General features: G+C 41.2%; 1 protein-coding gene across 1 annotated transcript in view; it reads right to left on the reverse strand.

Moving 5' to 3' along the window:
- The window catches only part of STS (steroid sulfatase), a 2,058,867-nt gene that overhangs the window by 1,601,999 nt on the left and 429,780 nt on the right, over window positions 1–27,088 (reverse strand). The window contains exon 5 of the mRNA XM_085622589.1: window positions 14,563–14,989. Within this exon, the coding sequence (XP_085478715.1) occupies window positions 14,563–14,989 (427 nt within the window). The remainder of the gene's footprint in view (window positions 1–14,562; window positions 14,990–27,088) is intronic.

A 27,088-nucleotide genomic window follows, 5' to 3' on the forward strand; every position in this document is an offset into this window, starting at 1 on the left:
ATTTGTATCCCCCACACAGCTAGACTAGGTTGTTACTATCATTTCAATACAAGCATACGGAGACATCTCCAACAATCTGCACATAGGGCCTCATTAAGATGTCAGTCGGAAAGCAATCAGACCGACTTCTTATCGAAATTGTTTCCGACCAACTTGGGTTCGGTGAGTCCGACCAACTAATTATGATGTTTCTGAACAGCGTTCGGTCAACCTCCCATTTACTTCAATGGGAGCCTGTGTTCTGACTGACAACACAGGCTACTATTGAAAAAAGGGGTGATTGAGGAAAACCCAGCAACCTGTGGTGGGCACCCAATAGTGCCTGCCACACTGTGGATGGTTGTAAAGAGAGGTCCCATGGATACCCCTACGGGACCCAACCGGAGGCCTCCCAGTGAAGGGGGCCAGCTGCGGGCCTTCTAAGCCAGTTTCCGACAGCCGTTCTATGTTGAACAGACTGATTTGGAAAGGTTGTTCGGATCGGACATCGTAACAGGTTGGTCGAAAACGCATCCATGGAGATGTACAATTTGGCACCGACCGACTCAGAGTCTCCGAATGCCAGTCGGAAAGACCGAACGGCTAACTTCTATCGTAATTGGTAGGTCAGAAATGTTTCCGAGTCAGTCGGAAACATGGGTTCCGACACAGGTTAGGAAAATCCGAATACTGTTCATAGCCTTTCCAACCTACATCGTAATGAGGCCCTTAGGCGATATGCACAAACAGCCAATTCCCCTTTAAAATAAAAACAAATGATAGCACCAGCCTATAGCCCTGTCGCAGAAGTAGACAACCACTCCAATTTAGAAAGCCCTTTCTAACAACAAAATAAAGATAAACTAAGTCCTCTTATGTATTATTTTTAAGACATTTGGATTGGCAGACTGTATTGCTCCAGATACAGACACCAACCCAAATTCCAAATACAATGGTGGAATGTCCATGACAGCATCTTCGCACAGAAACCCAAAACAAACAACGCAGTGGAAGGATGGCACAATGCCTTTCATTCCACATTAGTCAGAACCCAATCTACATGCAATACATAGAAGAATTACAAAAAGAACAAAACTATCAACAACTATGAATGGAGAAATCTCTAAGCCAGATTGCACCTAAACCTAGCAAACAAACCAAAAGAATGTATGAAACTACAATTTAAAGTCAAATTCTTTAAAAACAACTAAGGAGTAGATTACTCAGACATATTAGCCAAAAGCAGTTAATAAAATAAATAGTAACCTACAAAACTCCCAAGAAATGTCAGAAAATCTAAACCAAGATAACAAATAATTTGTTGCATAAATGTATTCAGTCTAAATATTAAATAAAACTCAAATATTAAAAAAGACTGATTTATTAAAATAATATTTAAATTATTTACAATAAAAATATAAACCTAATCAACCAAAAATCTCAAAGAGCAAACCAAATCCTTCATGTAAAATAAATACAACACAAACAATACATTTCCAAATAATAATCACATAATATTTACCCAAACAATAAAAATATTACATATATAACATTTCCAACCCTCAAAATAATAAAATAAATATAACTTAGTATTCATTAGCTGCAGATCTTCTTCTGTATCCACGTAGGTAATAAGTAATTCGCCTAAAAATGGGAAAAATATTTCCAAAAAAGCCCCCAAAAATGCAAAATTTAAACAAATCCAATATACATCCCACAAAGCAATACAAAGTACGTAGGAACCAATAAATACCAGAAAAAGTCTTTTAAAAAAGAAACACTCCTGGAAACACAAAAAAGGAAATCAACACAAAAAATATTGTTTAATATAAACCAAAACTGATAAAAAAAAAATTGTAACTCCCAATGAACATTGGACACGTTTGTTGACAAAAACCTGTTAAGACAACGAGAAATTAACTCGCAAAACATATTCCGAAAAATACATATACTGAATCATCATAAAGTACGTAACATTACATAATATTACATAACGTAAGTAAACATTTGTAAAACAGTGTATGAAAACCCCAAATCACATATTAGTAAAAATCATACAATTATTACAACTAATGGCCTCATTACGAAGTCGGGTGGTAAGCCTCTTCCCGACATTCGAAGTCCCCTAGACCGTGTTGGAACCCTCCTGACCGAATCTATCGGTTTGCAATCCGCCCGACCAAATACGATGCTCGCGGTTGGATTGTAAAACGTACGGTCTTACCGAATTGGTTCCGACTGGCTCTCGCAGAGTTCATGTCTGTTGGACCCCATTGTACAGCTCTAAGGACTGGGTTTCCGATCGAGTGATTAGGATGTATTTTTCTAACAGTCTTTCCGAGTTGGTCTGTCCGACTTGAAAGGCTGTCGGAAGTGACTTTTGGGGCCCCTAGCAGGGCCCTCTTCATCCTGTGGCCTCCAGTTGGTGGCCAAGGGGGTACCTAAGGTATCCTCATGTAAAACCCTGCACTGTGTGACAGGCACCATGGGGTGCCTGGCATAGTGTGCAGAGTTTTACGCACACCCCCCATTTCCCCATAGGAGCCTGTGTTGACAACGGAACACAGGCTCCCATAAGAGTCAATGGGAATCCGACCGAACAGTGTTCGGTCGCATCATAAACGGTCGGGCCGAACCGCCGACCGCGAGTCAGTCAGTTATGAATAGGAGTCGGTGTCGGGAAGAAAGTTTACGCCCGACAGCGTAATGAGGCCCCAAATATACACAAAACCCACAAATCACACTATAAGCAGCCTCAAAACATCCCCCTACATCAACCCCTACCCTCAAAACCATTACAAAAACCTTTAAAAAGGACTTACCTGTCCAAACAAACACCAGTACCTTACCGCAACCTCGATCTCAGAAAGTAGACAAAAAATGGCACAAATAGAATACAAAGTAGAGGGTAGCAGTAAAAAAAAAAGGGTCCTAAATTCAGCTAAAAAAAAAAGACTATCTCACCATTTAAATGAATGGCAAATAATGAAAAAATGCAGATTTTTTAAAATTAAAAAAATGTTACAAATATTATAGATGTAAAACGTAAAATATTTGTATAAAAATGCAAATAAATTGTAAAGTCTAAATTAAATAGTATAAAATATATACAATTATGTAATACAAACTTTAAAAATTATGTTAAAATGATGTTGAAAATATATATAAAGCAATATATGAAAAGCAGCAAACATTTCAAACAATGGTAAAAATTGTAAACATACAATACAATTTAAATTTGATTTACATGTTTATGTAATAATAAAAATGTACTCAAAATATTTATTTTATTAATCTATATTTACATGTTTATTTTTAATTTGAAATATATATGTTTAAAAATGTAAAGATATAATTAAAATAAACCCTGAGAAGAAATTTAGAAAAATGTCTTACCTGTCTTTATTAAATAAAAAATGTTATTTATATTATTTATTATAAATATACCACTAATGAATATTTTATTAGCTTCTAAACACATTCAATACTAATTAAATATCAAACTGTTTCTATTATGTAAATCAGAGCGCTCAGCCCATTACCTCAGTATCCTACCCCAACCTTGAATGTTTAGATACACATTCAATGCTATCAATTATTTTAGAAGGGTCGAGTCTTCACAATGGTTATGCTATCTAGTGTCGCTTAATTCTTAATTTACACTACAGCTTAATTCGCATTTCCTTCAACAGGCGATCCCATACACATATTTTCATCCCTTACTGTCACCCTAGGACAGTGGTCTTTAAACTTCTTCAAGCTGTGCCCCCTTGTACAAAAAAATTAGCAGGCCCCCCTCAAATATTCTGTTAAATTGACAATGTTTAAATATGCTAAACATATTCAAACATTGCAGTTAAGTTCTATTACCCCTTTTACACATACTCCCAGCCAGAATATAAATGACAAACGATGTTAGTGATGACAAAGTGGCTTATTGCTGTTCTTTTTTGACCACTTAAAACAAAGCATGATGCCTCTCTTGGCCAGAGCCTGGCCTCCCCCTGGTATCACTTAATGTCTCTTCAGGGGAGCCCGCACCCCCAGTTTGAAGACCTCTCCTGTAAGATATCATCTGCTTGGCCAGTCCCATTCTCATTTTTATTCCCAACCTCGTTATTTGCTAACTGTGGCTATCCCTTTTAATAGAGCATCAAATGTTTCTACTGAATAGGAATAGGAAGGTATGCATTGTGTATATCCTAAAAGTGTTAACACATCTGTAGATTTCCTGCCATCTTAAACTGATCCATAGTAAACACTTAAAACGTTCCCAGTGCTGGGGATCATTATGTTATCAAACATGATGGGAGGAATGCCTGCAATAAGTCTAACCACTGGTAATTACTCAGGGTAGCATTCCAATCCGTTGTTCTTTTGCATACCAAGCCATCTCAGATTAGATCCAGCCATATTCAAACCACTCATGGTCCTGCTCCAAAAGGAAGAGTTCTGCCTAAACTGCCAATGCAAGCAACCCAAGACCTCTTTGTGCTGAATGGGCCTCTTAAGTGAGGTGTAGCTTGGCTCCAGTGGAACAATGAGCAAGAGACCCAAATCTGGACATACCCTAGTGCACTTAGGGCATTACATCTAACACACAAAAGGTGAGAGAGGGAATACTTGCCACCGGCATTCACTCTGGCTAGTCTAACCATTCTTCCCACTATGCTAACTCAGATTAGACCCAGCCATATGCAAATAACTCTTGCTCCTGCCTGCTCCAATATTAGCAGTCCAGTCTGAACTGCTAAGCTGGGTCGTCCATAAACAGGAACACAAGCAAACCAAGACATTTTCAGCCTGTTTGGACCCCTTCAGTCGAGTGCAGCTTGGTTCCTGTGGCACAGTGAGTAAGAGATCTCAACCAGTTTTGGGTTGAAATATGTACAGGCATAAGAAGAAAGTCATTCTCTGCCCCAATGCCCAATATGGGCTTCCTGTGAGACAACTGATAACAAAACCAGGAAACCATTGTTGTGGAGAGCTCAAAGGTTTGTCTCATTGCATCAAGTAAAACTCTGCTTTATGCCAGCATCAAATACCAACAAGTTGAGTTTTAAAAATGATTTGTTGATTGAGTCATGTAGCAGTAGAAATACCAATAAGTCAGAATAGAGATTCTGCATCTGGTTCTAATAAATCATTGCACCTGTAGCTGTGCTGTGCTGTGCTGATGCCTTGATGTCTCTTGAAGGGGAAAAAGACAGAAAAAGCAAAACCCATTGAACTGCACCAAAGTTTTATTTCTTTTCGGTTACATTTCTAAGTAAAAAGAGCTAGTCACAGTTGGTTATAAGATGGCTTTGCAAATCAAAATGGTTGTGAATTAACAAGACTTACCCTCTTATCATAAGTAGTGAAATCTGTAATTTTGGATGCCAAAACAATAGTTATTTATGGCCTGATTTGGAGGTTGGCTCAAGGAGTAGTGTCCATTGGATGGCTGAGGGTATAACTGATGGCAGAGGTAATCTCTGTACATTGAAAGGAACCCCTATTACCATGGTTCTTTACAATGTGCTAAAAGTTTGGTGTATAGCTGCTGTCCATTTTAATGGCTGTACAACAAACTTTTGACATTTTTAATTTTTCAAAAACAAACTCCAAAAGTGGGAGTTTGTTTTTGAAAAACAAAAAACATATGACCCCCCCACATACTGAAAGTTTTCTCCTAGGGTGTGGGGTCATTATTGTATTTGTTCCTGTTCCTCAATGCAATGTTTTCCTGGTGGTGATGGACAATAAAAAAAAAGGCATTGCACCATCCTCCCTAAATAGGGTGGACTGTTTAATGCCCTTCCTCCCACATTTCTTCTTAATCAGAGAACCCTGGCTGCCAAGTTCTAAATCAGGCTCTCAGTCTTGGTGTTCAATTTTTTTTATTAGTTAGTATCAGAGGCAATTTACAATTGTGATCTGGTTGAAGATATGGCAGGCATGTTATTAGCAAGAAATTGAGGCCTTATGTTGGCCTTGGCCCTTTCTGCAGGGTCATCCCCAAACTTTTTACCTTCACGCTCCTGTTTTCTGAACCTGTCTTTGCTGGGTTTTAAGACACTGCACACTTTACCACTGCTAACCAGTGCTAATGTGCTTAGGCTTTCTCCTTAAAACATGGTAGATTTGGCTTACACCCAACTAGTATATTTTATTTACTTCTAAATCCCTAGCAAAGTCGTACTACATGTATCTAGGGCTAATTGTGCCACCGACTTATTCAGCCCTCTAAACATGTCTTAGGTATGCCATTGCAGCATGCATGTGCCGTTTTTGAACTGCCATTTCAACTCCACATTATAAACCTTTGGCTCAGCACAAACATTTCTTTTCAATACATTTAAGTCACCTCTAGGGTAGGCCCTGGATAGGCCAGAGGGCATGTGGCAGTGTATTTAAAAAGTTGGACATGTACTTTTGGGTTTCGCTTGTTTCCGGTCCAGGGAGGACCTGGCTTGGCATTTCGGGCTGGACTGTTCCCATGAGGCACAAGGTCAAGACTGATTTGCATATAGCCAGGTCTAAACTGAGGTGGCATGGTGCGCAAAAGAATGATGGATTTAACCCAGATCTCTTGACTGGGGGTGAATGTTTTGATGTGTTCTGCATTCCATCCATCAATTGTGTGTCTTATGCCTCCTAGACAGTCACACACAATAGAAGGCATAGGTGTGTGTCTGAATCGGCCATCACTGGTAGGATGAGAGGGCAGAGCTGGAACTGCCCAATTTACACTTAAATAGACTGTGTTCTGCCTCCATATAAAGGGATGTATACCCCCTGTAGTTAGTGTGGAGCCAGGGCAGGGGAGGCATGAAACTTGTGCACTTCAAAGGGAAACCTCTAAAACCATCTTCCATTTCAAAGGCGGCACAAGGTATAAATATTGGACCTCAGACATTAACTCTTCAGTACACTTCGGGACCTGTGGAGAATCTGCCAAGAAGGACTCCTGTGCTGCTAGAATACTGCCTTGCTCGACTGCTGCCTTGATAGATAGCTGCCCTGCTGTCCTGCTGCCCTAAGCAACAACAGTCCGGGACCCTGCTGCTCCTCACAGCCCCCTCCACTGGGAACTTGACTCGTTGCACTGGACTGAGAAAATAACTTTTCAGAAGGACAAACCTGATCTCTGTATCCAACCCACACTCCATCGTGGTAGACCTGAACTTTGATTTTCTCCTGGTCTTGCTAGACCAAATAGCCACGAGTGGCGCATTGCACTTTTTAGTGCTATTTTCACTAAAATCTTTAGAATTACATATCTCCGGTTCTACTGATTGGAATATTGTAGTTTTGGTCTTGATTTATTTATTACATTTTTCAATCTTTTTCTACATTGGTGTAATACTGTACACATTGTCTCTAATTTAAACCTGACTGCTCTGTGCCAAGCTACCAGATAGTTGAGCTCAGGTTAATTTGTGGTTTGCTTGTGCCTGCCCCTGACAAGGATTATGGTTGCTGCTTGAGAAGGGTTTTACTCCCCTCAACCAGTAACCTAATTTCTCACACCTTGTAATTACACAATTAGATTTTGAAGAAATCTATTGGAAGAACAGGGTCATGTGAGGCTGGCATATTTTTGGTACTGGAAGGAGCAGACTGAAGAATAAAATCTTGTGAATTGTAATTAGTAATATAAACATCTCCCATCTGGCTGTGAAGGTGAGAGTGTAGATGTGAAGAGGCAGAACAGGGAGTCTGAATCTATGCTTAACAATGGAAAATGGTCTCTCTAATCTGGGTGTGGATACAGTCTGAGACTATGTTTAATAGTGAAAAAATAAACTGGGCAATGCATAACCAGAATTATGATAACACCTGTGCTTATATCGGGATATTGATTATTCAAATTCACAAATTACTCTATGGAGGAACAGATGCCTTCTTAGTAGTAATAGGCTGAGCAATTGCTTGTAATCTACAGAGGGAAGTCTAGATTTTCTAGACTCTTGGTAGAGAACACACATGTCTTTGAGGGTTTGAGAAATAAATACATATGTGGTGAAATTTTAGAAAACTTTGACTTGGTGTTTTTAAAGGGGTCTTGGCTAGTGGACATTCCATTGAAACAAGTTACATGCTTCTACTAAAGCACAGACAAAAAAATAAATGGTAGCCAACCCTATCTGTAATGTGAACTGAGTCAGATTTAGAGTTTTGCCAACAGGATATTCCTTTGCAAATGCAAAAGAGTACCCTCATCACCAAACCCTGGGTCCCCCTCCTCATTTAGAGATGGAGGACCCTATGTATTCGGTCAACAGAGCCCCTGTTGGCTCTGTAGATAGAATACTTTGTCTGATGGCCAAAAGATTTGGTCTGTTGGAAGAAGGACATTACACAATACACCCTATGTAGTACTGAGAGTGAAATACATTTTCTTCCCTATACATCACAACTAGGTTGAATGACCACAAAAAAAACAAGTAATGACTCCCCACGCCCTAGAGTAAACCTCCCAGATGACTGCAGATTGGTTAGATAGTTGTGAGTTATGTTATTATCTGTGGGTTTTTAGAATAGAGTTGGGCATCCAGCCACACCTCTATAGCAGACTATATAGCTCTTAATCTTAATTTTAAATGTAATATTTATCAGATCATTCATGATTGTTTGTTGTTCATTAAGTTACCTTGCAGGATCCTCCTGAGCTCTTCTTTCTTAAATATGAAACTTTATTATGTTTGGATGTGCCCCACTTGTTAAGGAATATGAAATCTTTGCATGCACAGATTACAATGGGACAATTGTTATATGAAATCAAGTGTTGGTATTCATTAAACTTTTGATACTACCTGTGTTTTGTGGTATATGTTCTATCTCGAGTCTTGTTTTAATGTTTAGTGGAAGTTATTTGAATACAGATGAATTTTCAACTAAATTATCCTCACAATTTAGTTGCTCAATAACCTCCTCACCGTCAGGAAAACAAATTTTACACGTCACAGTGAATTAACAAATGTTGTTTTTGACTTTGTGAATTGGGAGGCTAAACCTTCTTGACAGGGCACCATGTTATGTGGCTGGGATGGCCCTGAATATTTATTTAGGAGTCTGCATGCTGTTTTCATTCCATAATAAAGAAATATCCCAGTGACTTTGCTATGTTGATTAGAAAAAGGGCCATAATGTGGAAGATGGAAGAAAGATAAACCCTGACTAATGTCACCCCATGTTCCATTTCAAAATGTATCATTAATGTAAATTTAGCTCAGTTGCAGGACCTTAATGTTTTTTCCCCAAAAAGGGTAAGACAGCCTGGAAGAGGATCTCCAGGTGGAACTAAGTAGTTTGGTGTGGGGCATGGCAATCCGTGGGCCTAAGAAAAAGTCAGACAATTTCATTATTAACATCCAGCATATCTTCCCCTGAGCTCTGTTTGTTTTACATTATGCCTTGATTTGCATCCACCCGTATTAAAAAAGGGTGATGCAGTCACTCAGAGCTCTGTGGGAAAATACAATCAGTAAACTGACTCAGGTCCTTCTGTGGCACCGAGAAAGAAATCTCCATCTCTGATTCACAGCTGCAGGACTTACCAGCTCATGTATAAAACTTACCAGTAAGGGTGAGACCTAAGCTGCTTCATGGAATGTGGTTGATCTTATTATCAAATGGAACACCCACCTCAACACCCATTGCCCGCCAATTCACGCTCAGTGCTGCGTGAAAGGGGGCCTTATTCACAAGTGGGTGTTAAGCCACATTAAGTGGCTAAATGCCGCCTTGTAAATAAGGTGAAGAGCTTATCGCCACCAGAGCTTCAAAAAAAGTGACGTTTTGGTGAAGATAAGCTCTTGTAAATATGCCCCTACGTTTAAAAAAATATTATTTCCATGGTCTGATTGATTGTAGCCAAGGACATGAGTGTGAATCCCGATTTAGTTAGCATTCATTAACCTTCTTAGTGGTCTCTCTCATCTGGCTGTGGAGGTGAGAGTGTAGATGTGAAGAGGCAGAGCAGGGAGTCTGAAGATATGCTTAATCTGGGTGTGGGTGCAGTCTGATAGTCTGAGCACATTCATTTCTGGAAGATATTGTGATCATTCCAGAGCTCACATCCTCACACTCTCCAGGAGGATGGCTATCAGCAAAGGACAGGGTCAAGCATATCATTAAGGAATACGACTATCCAATCCAAAACCAAAGGGTGCATAGAAGGACTTAGAGAAGGCTATACATATTTAGGATTTTAATGGAATCTGGACTGTGAGGGCTGAGGGAAGCAAAGGCTATGTCTGATAGTTGCTACTTCAGATCAATAATTACATGTGGGAAGTTAGACCCATTCTCCAGGGGCAAAGTGACTCAAGGGCAGTTAGACAATTGTTGATACAAGTATTTCTACTGTCCTTGGAAGCATAGGAACAAGGAGCCACTGCTTGATTAATGAATTACTATGAACTTTCTCTTTAGTCCTCAGTTTTCACAGGGGGGCAAATGTGAAAACTCAAGGCTTACACTTGGAGTTTCCATCCTGCACTGAATCGAATACGTGATATTGTCAAATATTTCCTTAAGCTGGTCCTAGTTAAGAGGAAAAATGTCACAAAGGGAGAAAACCTCATTGTCAAATGTATAGGTATTGATTAAAGAAGAAGTCCTGAAGAAATCAGCATGGTACCAAATAAATTCCTCCTGACATCGGGAAGGATAAAAGAGAAAAGACATCGGGAAGGATAAAAGACAAAAGCAGAATCCAGGCATAGAAATCTTGAAGAAGGTGAAAAGAGTTTTAAAAAAAAGAAGCAGGAGCGTAGAATATAATCAAAAATAAAGGAATGTACATGTTGTGACACATCCAGCACTTGAAACTCTTTCTTAAATGTTGTATTAAGAGGAACAAACATCTCAAGAAAGAACTGTGTGACATCCTGGATCGGGTACCTCTGCTAACATTTTATGGCAACCCATCATGTTAGAGAGAAGTAGTTAAATGGTTTGACCACAACCTCTTTCTCAAAATCATGGTGTCGTCCAGCTAGATGAAGAAGCCTGAGCCTGACATCTCTTCACCAGTGCTGCGTTTCACTTTCCTCTGATACCATCCATACCAGGTATTGTGACTAGCTTGTGGAACACCACTTCCGAGTGGCTGCGAGCACTAGTGCAGTTCAGCCAGCATGGCCTCTCAGCAGTGCGCCGAGGATAGCAACTCAGAACAGACTTCCTGTCAATGCGTGCCACACTCCTTCCTCTTCAGTCCACGCATGGCCTCTGGTAAGTTCCCAGCTATGTTCTTAGCACAGTTACAATGCAATGAGCCTGTGGGGAGGATTTTCTCTTTCCTCAGGAAATCAAGAAGAGGACTCAGAAGTCTCAGCATCCAGTATTTTACATTAGGAAATTTCCATGAGCATCTCAAGTTTAAATCCTCTGTCTTAATTCATATTTACCATGGATCAAACTGAAGTAAATCTAGATGTGGATAAATCAGCTCATGTGTGAATGGATAAATCAGCTCATGTGTGAATGGAATTTACAAAGATATGCTGAAGTGCATCTTGAAATGGTAAGTATCTTCAGATTTGCCCTAATGAACATCTTAGTGAATAACATGCACAATGCCCAGGGAAAGACTAAGGGTTTGATTACAAGTTTGGTGGTCTGTCTGCCATACTGCCGTAGCAGTCGTCTCCTGCCTGCCGTATTAAGATGATAGGCTGGCAGCAGTCTTTCTAATGGCAGTGAATACATTTTCATATTTGTCGATGCATGTGTATGCATTCTGACTGCACAAGTGTCGAATGTACACATATGCATGACACATGTGGAAAAAAATACATGCTACCCATTGCTGGAGTCTGGACTATATGTGCCCACTGCCCAGTCCAGTAAATGGGTAAATACTACAAAACGAACTTACCTGGATTTCGGCACCAAAAGGGTTGTTTTCTTCAGGGTTAAGATGCTGCTGTGAAGGAGGACAGGGAGGAAGGTATCCATGTCGGAGACAGAAGGGCAAAAAGGAAATGGGTGAGCATATACCCCAATGCCTTAGTTTCTGATAACTCGAAGCCGGCGGTCTCACCACCACGGTCGGCTCGTCGGAAAGCCAACTTGTAATTCGGAAGGCAGAGACACTTCTCCGTACTGCCTGTGGCAGCTGCTCTTCCCAAACCGATGCAGCGGTGGTTGACGATTGGTTGGTGGTGGAGGCGGTGCTCCGGCGGTCTTTTATTCTGAAATCCGAAAACATCATAATACGGTGGGCAGCCCGCTTAGTGGACAGCGGTGAATCCGACCCCAATGGGACTGCGTCACTGAGACCGCCAAACTCATAATCAGGCCCTAAGAGGCACATGAGCTTCACATAATTTGCTACAGGTGAAATATTTGTCAATTTTTCTCCTTGTCTTCATAACTATAAAACTCTGACATCCGCAATGTTCAGTATTTAGATTATGTCACAACTACTCCCAATTTTACTTTTTCATACATTTAGCAATGACCCAAATTCATTATATGTAAACAGTTTGGTTACTTTCACAGTCTTGATGGTCTCCACCTAATCCATAATCTGAAACACTTAAAAAATTCCAAATGGGTGTCAGCAGATATGGAAAAGTGAACATTTAACTGTGATACAAATGTTTGTCCTAATAGAAGTAGTACATAGACATGATTATTGCCCACATTTCACAGCCAAGAAAGAATTACAGTTCTACCCAAAAGCAATATCTCACAACAAAAAATGTGGATTTTGCTGTGCAGGTTAAACATTAATTGCCACCTCAAGTACTGAAAGAGGGCGCATTTGCCCATATTATCCTTTTAAGGTGTTGTTCGTGAAGGATTACACCTTGCTGGTAGCAAAATGCCCTGCCCAGCCTTATGAGGCTGAAATGTGCTTTGGAGAGGGGCGAAAATAGTCGCACATCCTCTACTTTAGACATACTCCTAGGAATTATATTCTCATGATTGTACTATGGGCTGGATGGATACGGCTCTCAGCATATGTGCTGGCTCCTGCTGTGAAGGTTGCATTCTGCCCATGATGGGTATTCCTGAGACTAGGGTCCCCAGGTTTGTATTTTCTTTAAAATATTTATTATTGAATTTGTTCTGCGCCCTTTGATAAATGATCAGAAAACCTTCAGGTTATAAAATGAACTTCACTCTGCTGTATAATTGTGAATGCTACAGTGGCATGTGCACATCTGAGGCTAGTCCCTCATAACAAGAGGCCCTTGTTCCCTCTTGGGTCAGGAGTTTTTGAATCATCTGGTTGACAGAGTGCCTTTATTGTCCTTTGTACTATATTCAGGTATGGGTCTCTTCATCTTAAATGTTAAAGTGCTTTCCAAATAACTAAAACTTTACATTTAATTCCTATCATGTTGCAATACATGTCCTACTTCATATTCCATTTTCTTGGGATTTTGTTTGCTCATGTGAGAGTGTGAATCACACTCTGTGCAAGGCCTGTATGACACCTATTAATAATCTGCTCTTCTGCTGCTGTCTAGATCATTTCAAACTTTAACTTTCAAGTTTGCTTGGTCGTTTGTTTGAGATCTGTTGACATGAGCTGATCCTAAAGGCAGTTCTATTTACTGTGTTTTAGGCACTTTAACAAGGAATACACTATGAAGCATGCATACAGATCACACTTTCAGAGGCATTAATACAGTATGGTCAAGTGCAAAGCACGAAACCGAATAGAGGACTCTTGTGTAAGTCACAGAGGAGAATGTCACTCTTAACTTCATGCATCTAATGAGGCATAATCTGTATTTTCCTAAAAAAAATATTTGGATAGTTTCTTCATTCATATTCCTTCCTTGGCAACAATTATCTCTTTATTTTAAAATGCCAAACCTGCCACTACTGAAAGACCTGTCTTTGGTGCAGTTATTGCCCTCTGTGTCCGCTGCTTCTTTTCAGCAGTTTTGAGGTGATGAAATAGGACTACTTTAATTGGGAGGTGCCTGAAACAATTCCCTTAAGAGATAGGTAAAGTATTTAGCCACAGTGGCGGCTCGCAGAGGGAATGCTGCGGGTGGTAGGGCGGGTGTGGGAGGGACCAGGATGGGGGGGTAGTGGAGTTGGACATACTACAGCAAGGAGTAAAGTAAGTAATTAAATAAATAAAGCTATTTACCTTGCGCTCACTGCATAGCCGAGTTGGCGATGCAGCGAGCGCAAGGTAAATAGTTGCATTGATTTATTTACTTACTTTACTCCTTGCTGTCGTATGTCCGACTCCACTACACCCCCACCACCCTGCCTCACCGCCCCGCAGTACTCCCTCTGCGAGCCGCCACTGCCTGCCCAGGGTCCCCCAAGTTCTCACTGAATGTCTAGCCCTCAACCGTCTTCCGCAGGGTTGCTATGCTCCTTTACTGGATGCATCTAGGTAAGCTATACAATACACACTGAGATATATATACTTATAGGCATCGTAAATTTATACCAAGTATTGTTTAACTCCTTAAGTATGACCCACAGAATGCTTTAAGTGTACATTTCAAACTAACAAGTACAGCATTCATTGTAGGACTGCCCTTTCATTTGGCAGAACGTTTGAATGTTTACATGTAATACGGGGATTAAAGAATGAAAAAAGTTGTTTACCTTTCCATAAAGTGTACCGCTTCATCTGTTAATCTTTGGGTAAGGTTCTCATAAGACAGTGGTTGCTGAACAACCTCATGGTTCCTCATAATGAAACAGTTAAAGTGTCTGAAACTCGAGAAGAAGACAAAACCAAGCCCAAGAAAAATGGCGGCTACTAAAGCTGTGTAGGCTACTAGGACTTTCCAGGGTACTGTTATGAGCCCAGTGAGATGAAGTATTCCAAAGGCAATCAGAGCTGTGCCGATGATCTGAAGAGGTCTCTTCATTGCATTGGGAAGCCCATCTCGAAACACACTTCCTTGACCTGGTTTACAGTCTTTGAGGTTGGTCATTGACAGACCATAGAAGTAATCAAAACCATGATTGAGAGGGTGGTGGCAAAAGTCATCTTTGCTGTTGCAGTTAAGTCCAAGATGCCATTTCCCTGCAAATGGATACACAGTGAAAAAGATAATTAGGTAAATAGCATATTTGATGTGCATATGCATCATTTTGAAATGTGTGCAGCGTGAAAAATAGTTCCCAAGAGAAGTTCAGCCTTGCATTTGGTTTCTTGATCAATTACATGAAATGTTTAATCAGAAATCCTGTTTCACAATTCTATTTTCATTTCCACATTTATATAACATCCAAATTACACCAATTTGTTTGCTTGCTTCACACATCATTCAAAAATGTTAAAATTAAAAAAAATTATCAAAGAAAAGGGCCCAGAAAATATTCTCTTGAGATGACTATGCTGTTGGCAGGGTTGACCACCCTATAACGCCACAATATTCAGTAAGGAGAGGTGAATTACCCCCCCCCCCCCCACCAACTATGCCCAGGAATTTGTTTGTTAAAACATTTGAATATAGCACTCTTCTTTGTAATCCATTAATAGTGTTGTAAACCACGCAGAGTACTGACAGAGTGAATGTGAAAGGTGATGAGATGTAAGAATGAATAATGAAATTTGAGTGTGAGTGCAATACACAGCCTTTTTATGCTTAAAATACTCTAATGTAAGTCCACTGGACACACTGCCAATGGGAAGACACAACATACACAACACTACTCCTCCTTCAAATTAAATATTGGCTTTGTATGAATCACTGCAAAAAATAAGAATATGTAAACACATGAAAAACAAAGATTTTGTCTATTTTGGGGACTGGGCAGCCACATAAACACTGATTAGCATGGATTTCAAAAGCTTTGGAAAGCACTGGGAAAACACCACTGAGATCCACAAAATAAACACTTAAAAGAGGACAGCCTATGTATACTATGTTATATTTAACCCCTGAAGCCTGCCACAAAAAATGCATTAATGATCCATTAATTTATTTATGAAGTGCACAATCATCCCTGAGAGATATCCTGGTGCTCAATTACACAAGCTCGATACAGTTTTGGCTGGACTGTTCTCATGGGGAGCAGGGTCAAGACTGCTTTGCATATGGCTGGATCCAAACTGGGGTGGCTTGGTGAACAAAGAAATATGGATTAAACCCAGACCTATGACTGGTGGTGAATATTTGATTTATTCAGCATTCCGTTCTTCATCTGTTATTTGTGCTTTTCTTGCTCTAAGTGAGAAGGGTACGCTCAGAGCGGGGTCCCTTGCTCAATGCGCTACTGAATTCAGACTCGCCTGGCTGATGAGGGGTGAGACCCCGAAACCGGTCCAAGAATGCTTGTTTCTGGTGCAGGGAGGACCTAGCCTGGCAGTTAGTCTGGACTTTTCCCACAGGGAGCAGGGTCAAGACTGATTTGCATATGGCTGGGTCCAAACTGGGGTAGCGCAGTGAGCAAAACAACAATAGATTAAACCCAGATCTGTGACGGGGATGAATGTTTGATTTGTTCAGCATTCCGTCCATCATCTGTTCTTTTTGATTTTGTGGCCCTTAGTGGTAAGGGTATGCCCAGACGTGGGTCACATGCTCACTGTGCCACTGGATTCAGACTGGTCTGGCTGATGAGGGGTGATACTCCGAAACTGGTCCCAGGATGCTTGTTTCTGATCCAGGGAGGCCCTTGCCTGGCAGTTTGGCCAGGACTGTTCTCATGGGAAGCAGGGTCAAGACTGATTTGCAAATGGCTGGGTCCAAAATGGAGTGGCGTAGTGAGCAAAAAAATGACTGGGGGTGAGTGTTTGATTTGTTCAGCATTCCATCCATCATCTGTTCTTTTTGCTTTTGTCGCCACTAGGGGGCCTGCAGCTCTGGTTGTGCGAACCACATAGTAGCTTTTCAAACCTGTCTCAGGCCTGCCATTGCAGGGCCAATGTGTGCAGTTCACTTACACCTCGACTTGGTATGTAAAACACTTGCCAAGCCTTAAACCTCTCATTTATTATACATTGATCACCCCCTAAGGTATACACTAAGTGACTGTAAGGGCAAGGTGCTGTGTAACTAAAAGGCAGGACATGTATTTTAAGTTTTTACATGTCCTGAAAGTAACAAAGAGCTAAATTCTTTTTTCACTCATGTGAGGAATCCTCCTCTAATAGGCTAGCATTGGCGAAATACAGCCTACGTGGCTCGATGACGACGCTCTGCGCGACTTGATGATGGTACATTGCATTAATTTCAAATGAGCTTGAAGACGACGCAGGACCCCTTTTGCGTGGATTGAAGATGACACAGTAGGCTCTCAATGTCGATTAAATCTCCATCCAAGGTATTTCTTCAGCGGGGCGTGTCTGAGTCCTATAACTGGCCTGCACTCCATTGCACTCGGCCTGAACTTTGAATTTGCACCGGTCCCTCACAACCTCAAATAACCTTTTCACCGCTAGTGACTTCTAAGCACTGTTTTCACATTTAATGTTAAAGCATTAATATCTCAACTTCTAGTTATTGGATGTTTGTCGTTTTGTTTTTGTTTTATTCAGATACATATTCTCTATTTTTCTAAACCTGTGTGGAGTCTTTGTGTGGTGTTTTCATTGACTTGCTGTAATTTAAAGTGTTGCACAAATACTTTACACATTGCATCTGCCTAAGCCTGACTGCTCTGTGCCAAGCTGCCAGAGGGTGAGCACAGGGTGTGATCACAGGCTAATTTAAGGTGTGCAGGGTGCAGACCTCTGCCAACTAGAGACCCCGTTTTTAATAGCGTTATTTGGGAGACCATATGAGCAAAAAGTGGTATGGGATGAGTCAAAGGAAGGCTAGAGGAGGGAAGAGTCTAGAAAGTGTTACTTTGAATATCATAGTAGTAAAGTGAGGTTTGGGATGCACCAAAGGAGGGACAGAGAAGGGAAGAGTCTAGAAAGGGTTATTCAAGAGATCATAGTGTTACAATGAGTAATTTCAGGAATTGTGTTATTTGCGCTTTACACAATCCTACGGGCTCATGAGTGAGGACCGTGGACTGGTTTGTTTCATGAATTAATACAGTATCACTCATGAGCACCATTAGTTTAAGCGTACAAGGGTTAGGTACAACATAGTTTTAGAATGACGTGGAATACCTGTATTCCAGGCATTTCCATTACCAAGTGAAACGTCTTGGGTACCATTCTTGGGTCCATGATTTACAAATTAGTTAATTACAAGATGAGCAAGGAACTCATATAGGGAATACTTTTTTAATAAGGGTGTATCTACTTAACAGGATTGAACCCGTGATACAATGATGAGTTGCAAATTTACTTAGCGGAATGTATGAGAAACTGCATATGAAATTCGAAAAAAGAGAACAGGCTATTGTTATTATTGTAACCCTGTTAAATAAGTGTTCTGAGTATAGTACTCTAGTGTCAGCCAGTCATAATAGAAGGGACGTGTTTACGGTGTATTTACTATTCTTACAGATTTCTTGATCATGGATATATTGACGAACTGCCTTTTGACATGCACGTGTATATTTAACTGAACAATCTGTACATGATTTAGTGTTGAATAATTAGTATAGGAACATATTGTGGCTGAGATTTCATAATACCTTATGAATTGAGTACATATGAGAATTCATTTAATGAGTATTTGGACATGTATAGGTACATGGAAGTGCAATTGGTATTATTGCATTATGTTTTTATCCTCGGCTTTGAAATGACATGTTTTCGACTGGATTACACTTGTACCTTATCAGAAAGATAATTGTACAGAATACATTTTGCCCTAATGGGTTATAATTGTAGCAAATACTGATAGTTTATGGTAGTTGTTATATTTTAATCATTGTCTGCATGTGTTGTATACATGTGATTTCGCAGCCCTGATGAAACTCCTTTTAGGCACGAAATGCGTCAGCTGGTCTGGTCCTGTTTTTAACACTTTGCATCTATTATATAAAGCATTGCATAGTTGACTGAAGATTGGTTTCAACGTGATGGTGAATGCAGCACACATGGAAAGAGCAAAATACAAGGAGAAATTAAACATTTCTCATTGTATTGCCTGCTTAAGATCAGGTATTCCCTCGTGATATTTTTCTTGCTGTCCGATCCCTTTAAATATGGGGCGGTGTAAAAAAGCAATGGGTGTTGCAGCGGAACGCCCACTGCAACACCCATTGCTTGCCCCTTTCACGCTAAGTGCTGAGTGAATGGGGCAATATTTACAAGGTGGCGTTAAGCCACATTAAGTGGCTTAACGCTGCCTTGTAACTAAAGCAAAGGACTTAACACCACTAGAACATCGAAAAAAGTGACATTCTGGTGGCATTAACTCCTTGTATATACACACCAATGTATCTTATGTCTTACACTGAAAGGAACATTAGTGAAAAAACAGGTTTTGGCCAACTTCATACCATGGTCGAGGAACCAACCCAGGATGACCAAAATTCCCATTGTGAGACATTTCATTCACTGTTTTATTAATTTCACAAATCAGTTGGTGTAATATTCTGAAAATACTTGACACCATTAAAAATTATAGGTCTATATGACTCCATATTTTGAGATCAAAAAGCAAAACAGACAAGTGCCCTTTCTTGTTGCGTCAGTAAAGCTTACTTTATTTCAATTGATCTATTAGATGTATTTATTTGATTCCTTTTTGTATCAATTTCTGGGCTAAGAAATCAAATATCACCTTTTACTTAGTTAATTTATCACACGTTTTGAAAACAAATTTGACAAGCGGTTTGTGTAAAACAAAAAAACTGCTAAATTCTCAGCATTTACTACAAAGGCAATTGTTTGATTAACATTCTTAACATTGTGCTTGTAAGAAATTGGGTTATTAGTTGAGAGGGGTGGAAGTCCCACTCAAATAATAAACACAATCCTTGCTGAAGATAGTAAAAGCAAAACTAATTCCAACTCTGGCATACGGCTCAGAAGACTTCCCTGGCAAGTTGAGCTCCTTTCTCAACAAATCTCAGTCAGGTGTTTAGAGCATTATTCAAACTACCAAATCACTCTTCAGCCACCAAGATTAGACTGGAATTCGTGCTACATGATCAAGACCTGGCACAAAAGGCCTGCACCCTTAAATATTTACATGCCACCCGTGCTGCCAAAGTAGGAACGCTGAAAAGTCTAATTTGGCAAGAGGCATCCAAAACTAGTCATCCAGTTCCTCAAAACGCTTGGACTGTCACCTTTTACAATGCACTCAAACTTAAAACAGCTACAGCTCTCTGGACCTAAACCCCTCCACACCAAAATTTTAAGAAGGCTTTAAACAGAGCAATTCAAAAAGCATCTTGCGGGCAAGACCACCAGATACTGATGGCCAGAAAGCACGACCATCTTATAAAGAGAAGCTATAACAAAAGTGAGATTTAAAACTATCTCACAGACACAGCAAGGAATTTTTCTGTGCATCTCAAAATTAAGTATTGCTACATCAGGATGGGAAACTTCTCATCCTTGGATCTCTTACCGCCATGGTTGACGTGACCAGTGTCTAATGAGTGTTGGCTATGCTGCCAATCCTGGGAGAATTTATCTCATCTTCTCTGCATCTGTCCAGCCCTAATTTGAGATCGTGGGAAATTCCTTCGTCAGGCATGGATTAAACAAGGGACTCGTACAATTCGAGCAGCCGTGGATTTACTGCTCAATGACTCACATCCTCAAGTTATCTGTGGCCTGGTCAAATTCTTGAGCAAAGCGGATAAAATCTTAAGAGGCTTTACTCCATCAGTTTCTATCAGAACATATATTGTTACTCACTATTCCTATTCGCACTACAATCATGCACAAACGCACAAAGTATCAATCAACAGGCAACAAACATGAGCACTCACTAAAAGCGCACACCATCATCTAAAGGGCAGAAACTAGACACTAGGACTTCATTCTAAAAACTCAAAAAAGACCTGGGAATAATCGAGTCAGCAAGGAACGAGCTTACATCTTGATGCACTGGCACTTTAAGTTACACCAAAATGGAAGCATCGGCAGGCTGAGGTTTTTAAACATGCACTTATATCACTCTGAATTTTAGATTCAAATGTTTGAAATCAGTTCCCAGTTTAACATACCAAAATCACAAAAAAATACTTGGGCAACATATCGACTGCACCTTGAATGAATTTCTTTAAATAACGATGAACTGATTTTAATGTTTTTACAACTGGTGTTATGGAAGTGTCCAACATTGTCTTTTATTGCTATCAAGAAATTTCATATGTGATATATATTTGCAACTAGCACTTTATTACTGAACTGAAAGCGATGTTATGTTTTTTTTTGTTTTTATATGTTTCTATCAATTTGCAATGGATTTTATTAGCTGAGCATAAATAAATAAACTTGAAACACAATCCTTGCCAGGGTGAGCCACCAACGTATTAAATATACCTGTGCTTAACTCTGTGGTAGCTTGGCACAAAAGCAGTCAGGCTTAATTTAGAAGAAATGTGTAAAGCATTTATACAGCACTCAAACAGTAATAAAGTGAAAACACAGCACAAGAAAAATCCCAAACCAATTAAGGAAAATAGAGTAACAGTTAATAAATAACATTAAAACAAGAACGGTCTAATCATTGGAACTGGAGATGTAAGTTTGACATTTTTTTACTGAAAATAGCGCCAAAAAGTACAAACTTCCCCTCACAGTTATCTAGTCGTGTTGTACTCGGGGAAAGTCACAAGTTCAGGACGACCACAATAGAGTCCAGTTCGAATATAGAGACCAGGTTCATCCTGCTGACGAGTAACCTTCTCAAGTCCGCATGAGGAGCTGCTGTTTGTGTTTGTGCATGCAAAGAGGTTGACGTCGGCATGAGAAGCAGGTTGGGCATTGTGGGTGGTCACAGTTGTAGCGTGAAGAGCTGGTCATCGCTGAAGATTCGCACTTGTGCCCATCACGAGCGGTCAATTCTTGCCAAAAAGAGGTCACTTCGTAGTCGTAAGGAGACCAACACGTCTGCATCTTCACCTTTTCTTCAGGAGAAGTACACTCTGATACTAGCTATGGGTGCAGGATCTGAAGGGCAGCTCTTGGGGAAAAGGACCCACTCCATCAGAGTACAGCCGCAGGACTCAGGCAGCTCCAGTCGGTGTTGGTCAGATGGGTAAAATCAGCGCACCCTCTGGAAAAGTGCTGTGTCTCTGTAGCTCAAACAGGAGGTTATACCTGGTGCCATCCTTTGGATGGGGGAATTCCCTGGCCTAACCCCCAAACTGATTCTGGTCAGTTCTTCCGACTTCTCCTGGCTCCAAAGGTTTTGGGTGACAAAGGGTGTGTATGCGGCAGGCATGGCCCTTTATAGTCCAATCACAGCACAGCTCCTCTCCAGCCAATCTGTCAGGAAGACCCACTCCCCTCACACTTAGATCTCTTTTGTCCCCATGTCTGGAAATAATACAAAACCCACAACAGGAGAGCCATTCTCAGCCATGTAACCCTGGACACTGGAAGAAAGGCACATTAGATTAGGCAGAAAAGTGCAACCTTTAATAAAGTGGCATTTTCAGAACAGTTTCTTAAAATCTGACTGTAGAATTAAAGAAGATTTTAAATAATTCGTTTGAGAGGAAGAAGCATTCTCTATTTGTTCCCAAACTGAAGTAATCACTTATAAAGTGTGTTCGAACTGGGAATCTCTAGTTGGCAGAGGTAGGTACCTTTGACCAAATAGGGACCCTTGCTTCTAAGTCAGGGAAAGGGGATTACACTACTGGATAACCCCTGCTCACTCCCTTGGTAGTTTGGCGCGAGCAGACAGGCTTATCTCAGAGGCAGTGTGTTAAGCATTTGTGTACACATACAGTAATACAGTGAAAACACTACAGATGGACACCACACAGGTTTTATAAAAATAAGTATTCTTTATATAGACTTAACACAAGACCACAAACGACAACAATCCACTATTCTGTACTCAAAATAGACCTAAAGGTGGTAGACGTCACTTAGTTCAAGTTGATGATAAATGCGACACAGTTCTCACAAACGTACCTGGGTGCTTAACGCAAAACAAACAAAAGGTTCGCAGGGATGGAGATGCGTCAGTTGCTTGCTTCGGGGGAGACGATGTGTCGCGCCTCAATGCTTGTGCAGAGTAGGGGATGCGTCTTGGTCCTTACCGGAGAGGAGGTGATGCATTGATTCTCGTACTGCGTTCCGGTTACGATGAGACAGGATAGCGCCTCGATGCAATGCGACAATCCGGTGCGATAAGATGGCTCCCTTGATGCGACGACGTGAAGACGATACGTGCACGTCCGGCGGCCGTGCGGCGAACTCTGTAATTTTGGAGCTGCGACAGGCCCTGCGACACGCTTCTCTGGTGATGCGTCGGGTAACAGCTTTGAAGAAGGAACGCTTCTCTGGTGATGCGGCGGCGACCTCTCCCTGATCGACAATACACTGAAAATCTTAGGGAGGATTCTGTTTAACAAGATCAGGGTATGGGCCGAGGAGGGTCACATCCTCCATCCATGCCAGTTGGGGTTCAGGAGCAAAGTTGGCACCGTTGAACAGTGCCTCAACCTGATCATAGGAAAATACACAATAGCTAAAAGATCTCCTATTTTCCTGGCATTCATGGATATGACCTCGGCCTTTGACTTTGTTAACAGGTCTCGGCTTTGGTCCATCCTGGCCTGGACGAGGATTTAGTACACTTTTTAGCTTACTTGCATAAGGACCTGCATGCCAGGGTGCGGATTGGGAAGGGCGGTGAGGTATCGAAGGCCATCAGGGTTGGGCAAGGGGTCAGACAGGCCTGCTATTCATTCTTTACATCAATGATCTGAGCGGATCATTGGTATCACTCACCCCTGATGTTCCCATCATTAATGGCAACACGCTCCCAGCCCTTCTCTACGCCGATGATGCGGTTTTAATGGCACGCATGCCAAATGTCCTACTTTTATTGGTGCAGGGCTTCATAGATTTTATGGCAAGCTTGGACCTTTGCACTAATTTTAAGAAATCGTTTTTAATGGCGTGCGTATCGAAAAAGTACCTAAATAATATCATTGCTTTGGGTTCAGATTGTTTACAGAGCACTAGCACTTTTCCTTATTTGAGACTGGTTTTGGTGATGCGTCGGGTAACAGCTTTGACGAAGGAACGCTTCTCTGGTGATGCGACCTCTGCGGCGGCGACACGCTTCTCTGGCGATGAGACGCAACAGCTGCGACTGTGACACGCTTCTTCTTCGCTGAGTCGCGCTTTTAGCGCCCAGCGACACGCAGGCTTCTGCGGACAGAATTCCCAGCAAGGAAATTCAGAGGGGAGCTGGTGGTGACGTCTTTTGTCCCTGAGACTTTAGCAGGAGGCAAGCACAAGTTCAAGCCCTTGGAGTAATATTCTACAAGATGATGAAAGTTTTTTAAAAGTTCCTTCTCCTCTCCTTGGCACTGAAGACACCACTGTAGGCCAACCCAGCAACACAGCACACTGGCAGGGGGCAGTCCAACTCCTACAGCTTCCTTGGTTCTTCTCCTTGGCAGAGGTTTGTCTTGTTGTTCCAGAATTGATCTAAAGTTTTGAGGTCTGGGTCCCCATATTTATACTACTAAATCCTTTGTCCTCTGAAGGCAGAGGGGCCTGTACCTAGTCCAAACCAGTTATGTGCAGTCCTGGAGCACTTTGTTTACAGGACTCCTTCTTTCCTTTGGGAGGGTGGGCCAGGGACATCAGACGCACCACAGGGGGTGGAACCAGCATTGTGAAAGGTAGGCACAGCCCTATTCAGACCCAGTTGCTACTCCTCCCACCACTCTACATGCAGATAGGTCTATTCAGCCCTGTGCTGACTCACCCTGTCTCCTGGAATCCCCCAGCCCCTGTCACTCACAAAACCAGACACACAATATACAAGCTAGCAGAGGCAAGCTGGATGGTTAGGTAAGAAAATACCTACTTTCTAAAAGTCGTTTCAAACACAGAATGTTAAAACCAACTTCACCAAAAGATGTATTTTATCATTCTGAGTTCAGGCATACTAAACTCTAATTTCTGCCATGTTCCCTGGGTCAGTTAGGATTATAAGGTGTTAGAATCAAACTGCCCATTCTGGCCTAGGAGGACTGGTAGCCTTGCAATAGTGAAAAACGAAAATGGCAGCAATTCACTATTAGGACATGCCACACACACCAGGGGCTTGTCCTACCTTATGCTTACAAGGCATCCTGCCCTTGAGCCTACCTTAGGGGTGTCTGATATGAAGAAAAGGGAAGGTTTGGGGACTGGTAAGTGGGTGCACTTACCCAGTCAGCATGGCAGTACTTAACTGCACACCGTCTCTGCAATGGCAGGCCTGAGACACACTTTATAAGCTGCTTCTGTGTGTGGCACAACCAGTGCTGCAAGCCCACCAGCAGCATTTGATTTACAAGCCCTGGGCACACATGGTGCCCTGTACTAGGGTCTGACAAGTAAATCAAATAACCCAATCATGGAGTCACTAATCAATACACCAATTTACAATAGGGAGAGCATATGCACTTTAGCACTGATCAGCAGTGATAAAGTGCCCAGAGTCATAAATCAGCCAACAAAAGGTCAGAATAAATACAGGAGGAAGGCAAAAAGTTCAGGGATGGCCCTGCAAAAAGGGCCAAGTCCAACAGCGTGTAATAAGATAACCCAGTGTTAGTCTAGGGGTGAGAGATAGCCTTACAACAGTGAAAAAAGACTTTAGGAGTTTTTCACTACCAGCACATGTAAAACCTTTACACCCGTCCTACTTTTTAAATGCCATGCACAGTGCCCTATAGGCTTTTGGGCCTACCTTAGGAGTTACGTATAAGTATTGAAAACCAAGGTTATGCCAGGCAAAAGGTTTATTTTGCCAGGTCGAAATGGCAGTTTAAAACTGCACTACTGGCTACTGTGGCAGACCTGAGACATTTTTACAGTGCTACTTTAGTGGGCTGCATAATGAATGCTGCAGTTGTCTAGTTGCATTTAACATACAGGCCCTGGGTACAGATAGTACCATTCAATACAGAGCCACAAGTAAATTAAATGTGCCAATTGGGTGCAAGCCAATTTTACAATTCAAAAGGAGATAGCACAAGCACTTGTGCCACTGGTTAGCAAGGGGAGAGTGAACAGATTCCTAATGCCAACAAAAACGAGATCAGCAAAAATGAAGGCAAAGATTCTGGGGGAATACCAAATCAAGGATGTCAGGTCTAACAGTGCTGTCCAGGGGAAGTATATGGTAAGAACCATATCAAGCATGCCAGTAAATAAGAAACCGGAAAAAACAAACTGATACGTCGGACGACAATCAACCGAAGATAGTCAAGGAAAATTGAATTGGCAACACCGGCCACTATCTTTCCGACTGACGAAGGGTAATTACAAGGTATCCCAGAGTTGTGAATTTTGGGGTCAAAGGCGCCCACACGATCGCAACGATATTTTCACGACCACCCTTCCGTTCGATAGGGTTTTGAGTACACGCCCGGATTCGGGTCCACAAACCTCCACGGACATTACAAACTTGGTTTGGATGTTTTTCACCCCTGATTGCCACTGCATTGAGTTGCAGTTAATACTGGTCCTGATGAGGATCCCACCAAGAAAAGGGATCTGAAACGCGTAGACCTTCTTTTTGAGGCCAATCTATCAGTCACGAGTATAAACTGAGTTCATATTGTCTAATAGAACCACTAATATCATTTATGTTGAGGGTCTCTGTATCTGTATGTAAACTATTTATGTTAGTCTAGATGCGTTAAAGTAATAAGAGTTGGGTGAATGGGTATGAGTGATTGATTGAGTGTTTGTCCTGTATTTGGTCATTGTTGAAAAATGTTAGGAGATGTTTCAAACACACAAACGTAAATATGTGTTCTAAAAGTATTTTGGACATCACTATGAGATGTGTTGTTAGGTTTGTGGTACAATTTGTGTAAAATGTTCTATATTATTTGAGTCATTTACGATTAAATCTGACAGAAAAAGTAGTCACCAGTGTTAGTGTTTCAGTCATTACACTCTGTGAGAAGCTATGATCTGATTAAAGTGCAGTATTGGCAGTAAATAAGAAAGGCATGCACAAAAGATTCAGCAAACCCGTAGCACAGGAAATTGTTTTGGCTTTCCTCCCTCCCCTCAACACACTGAACTCCTCCCTCAAAGGCAGTCTTGCCAGCTTCA

The sequence above is a fragment of the Triturus cristatus genome, chromosome 8 (assembly GCF_964204655.1).
Source record: "Triturus cristatus chromosome 8, aTriCri1.1, whole genome shotgun sequence".
In the NCBI taxonomy this organism is placed as follows: Eukaryota; Metazoa; Chordata; class Amphibia; order Caudata; family Salamandridae; genus Triturus; species Triturus cristatus.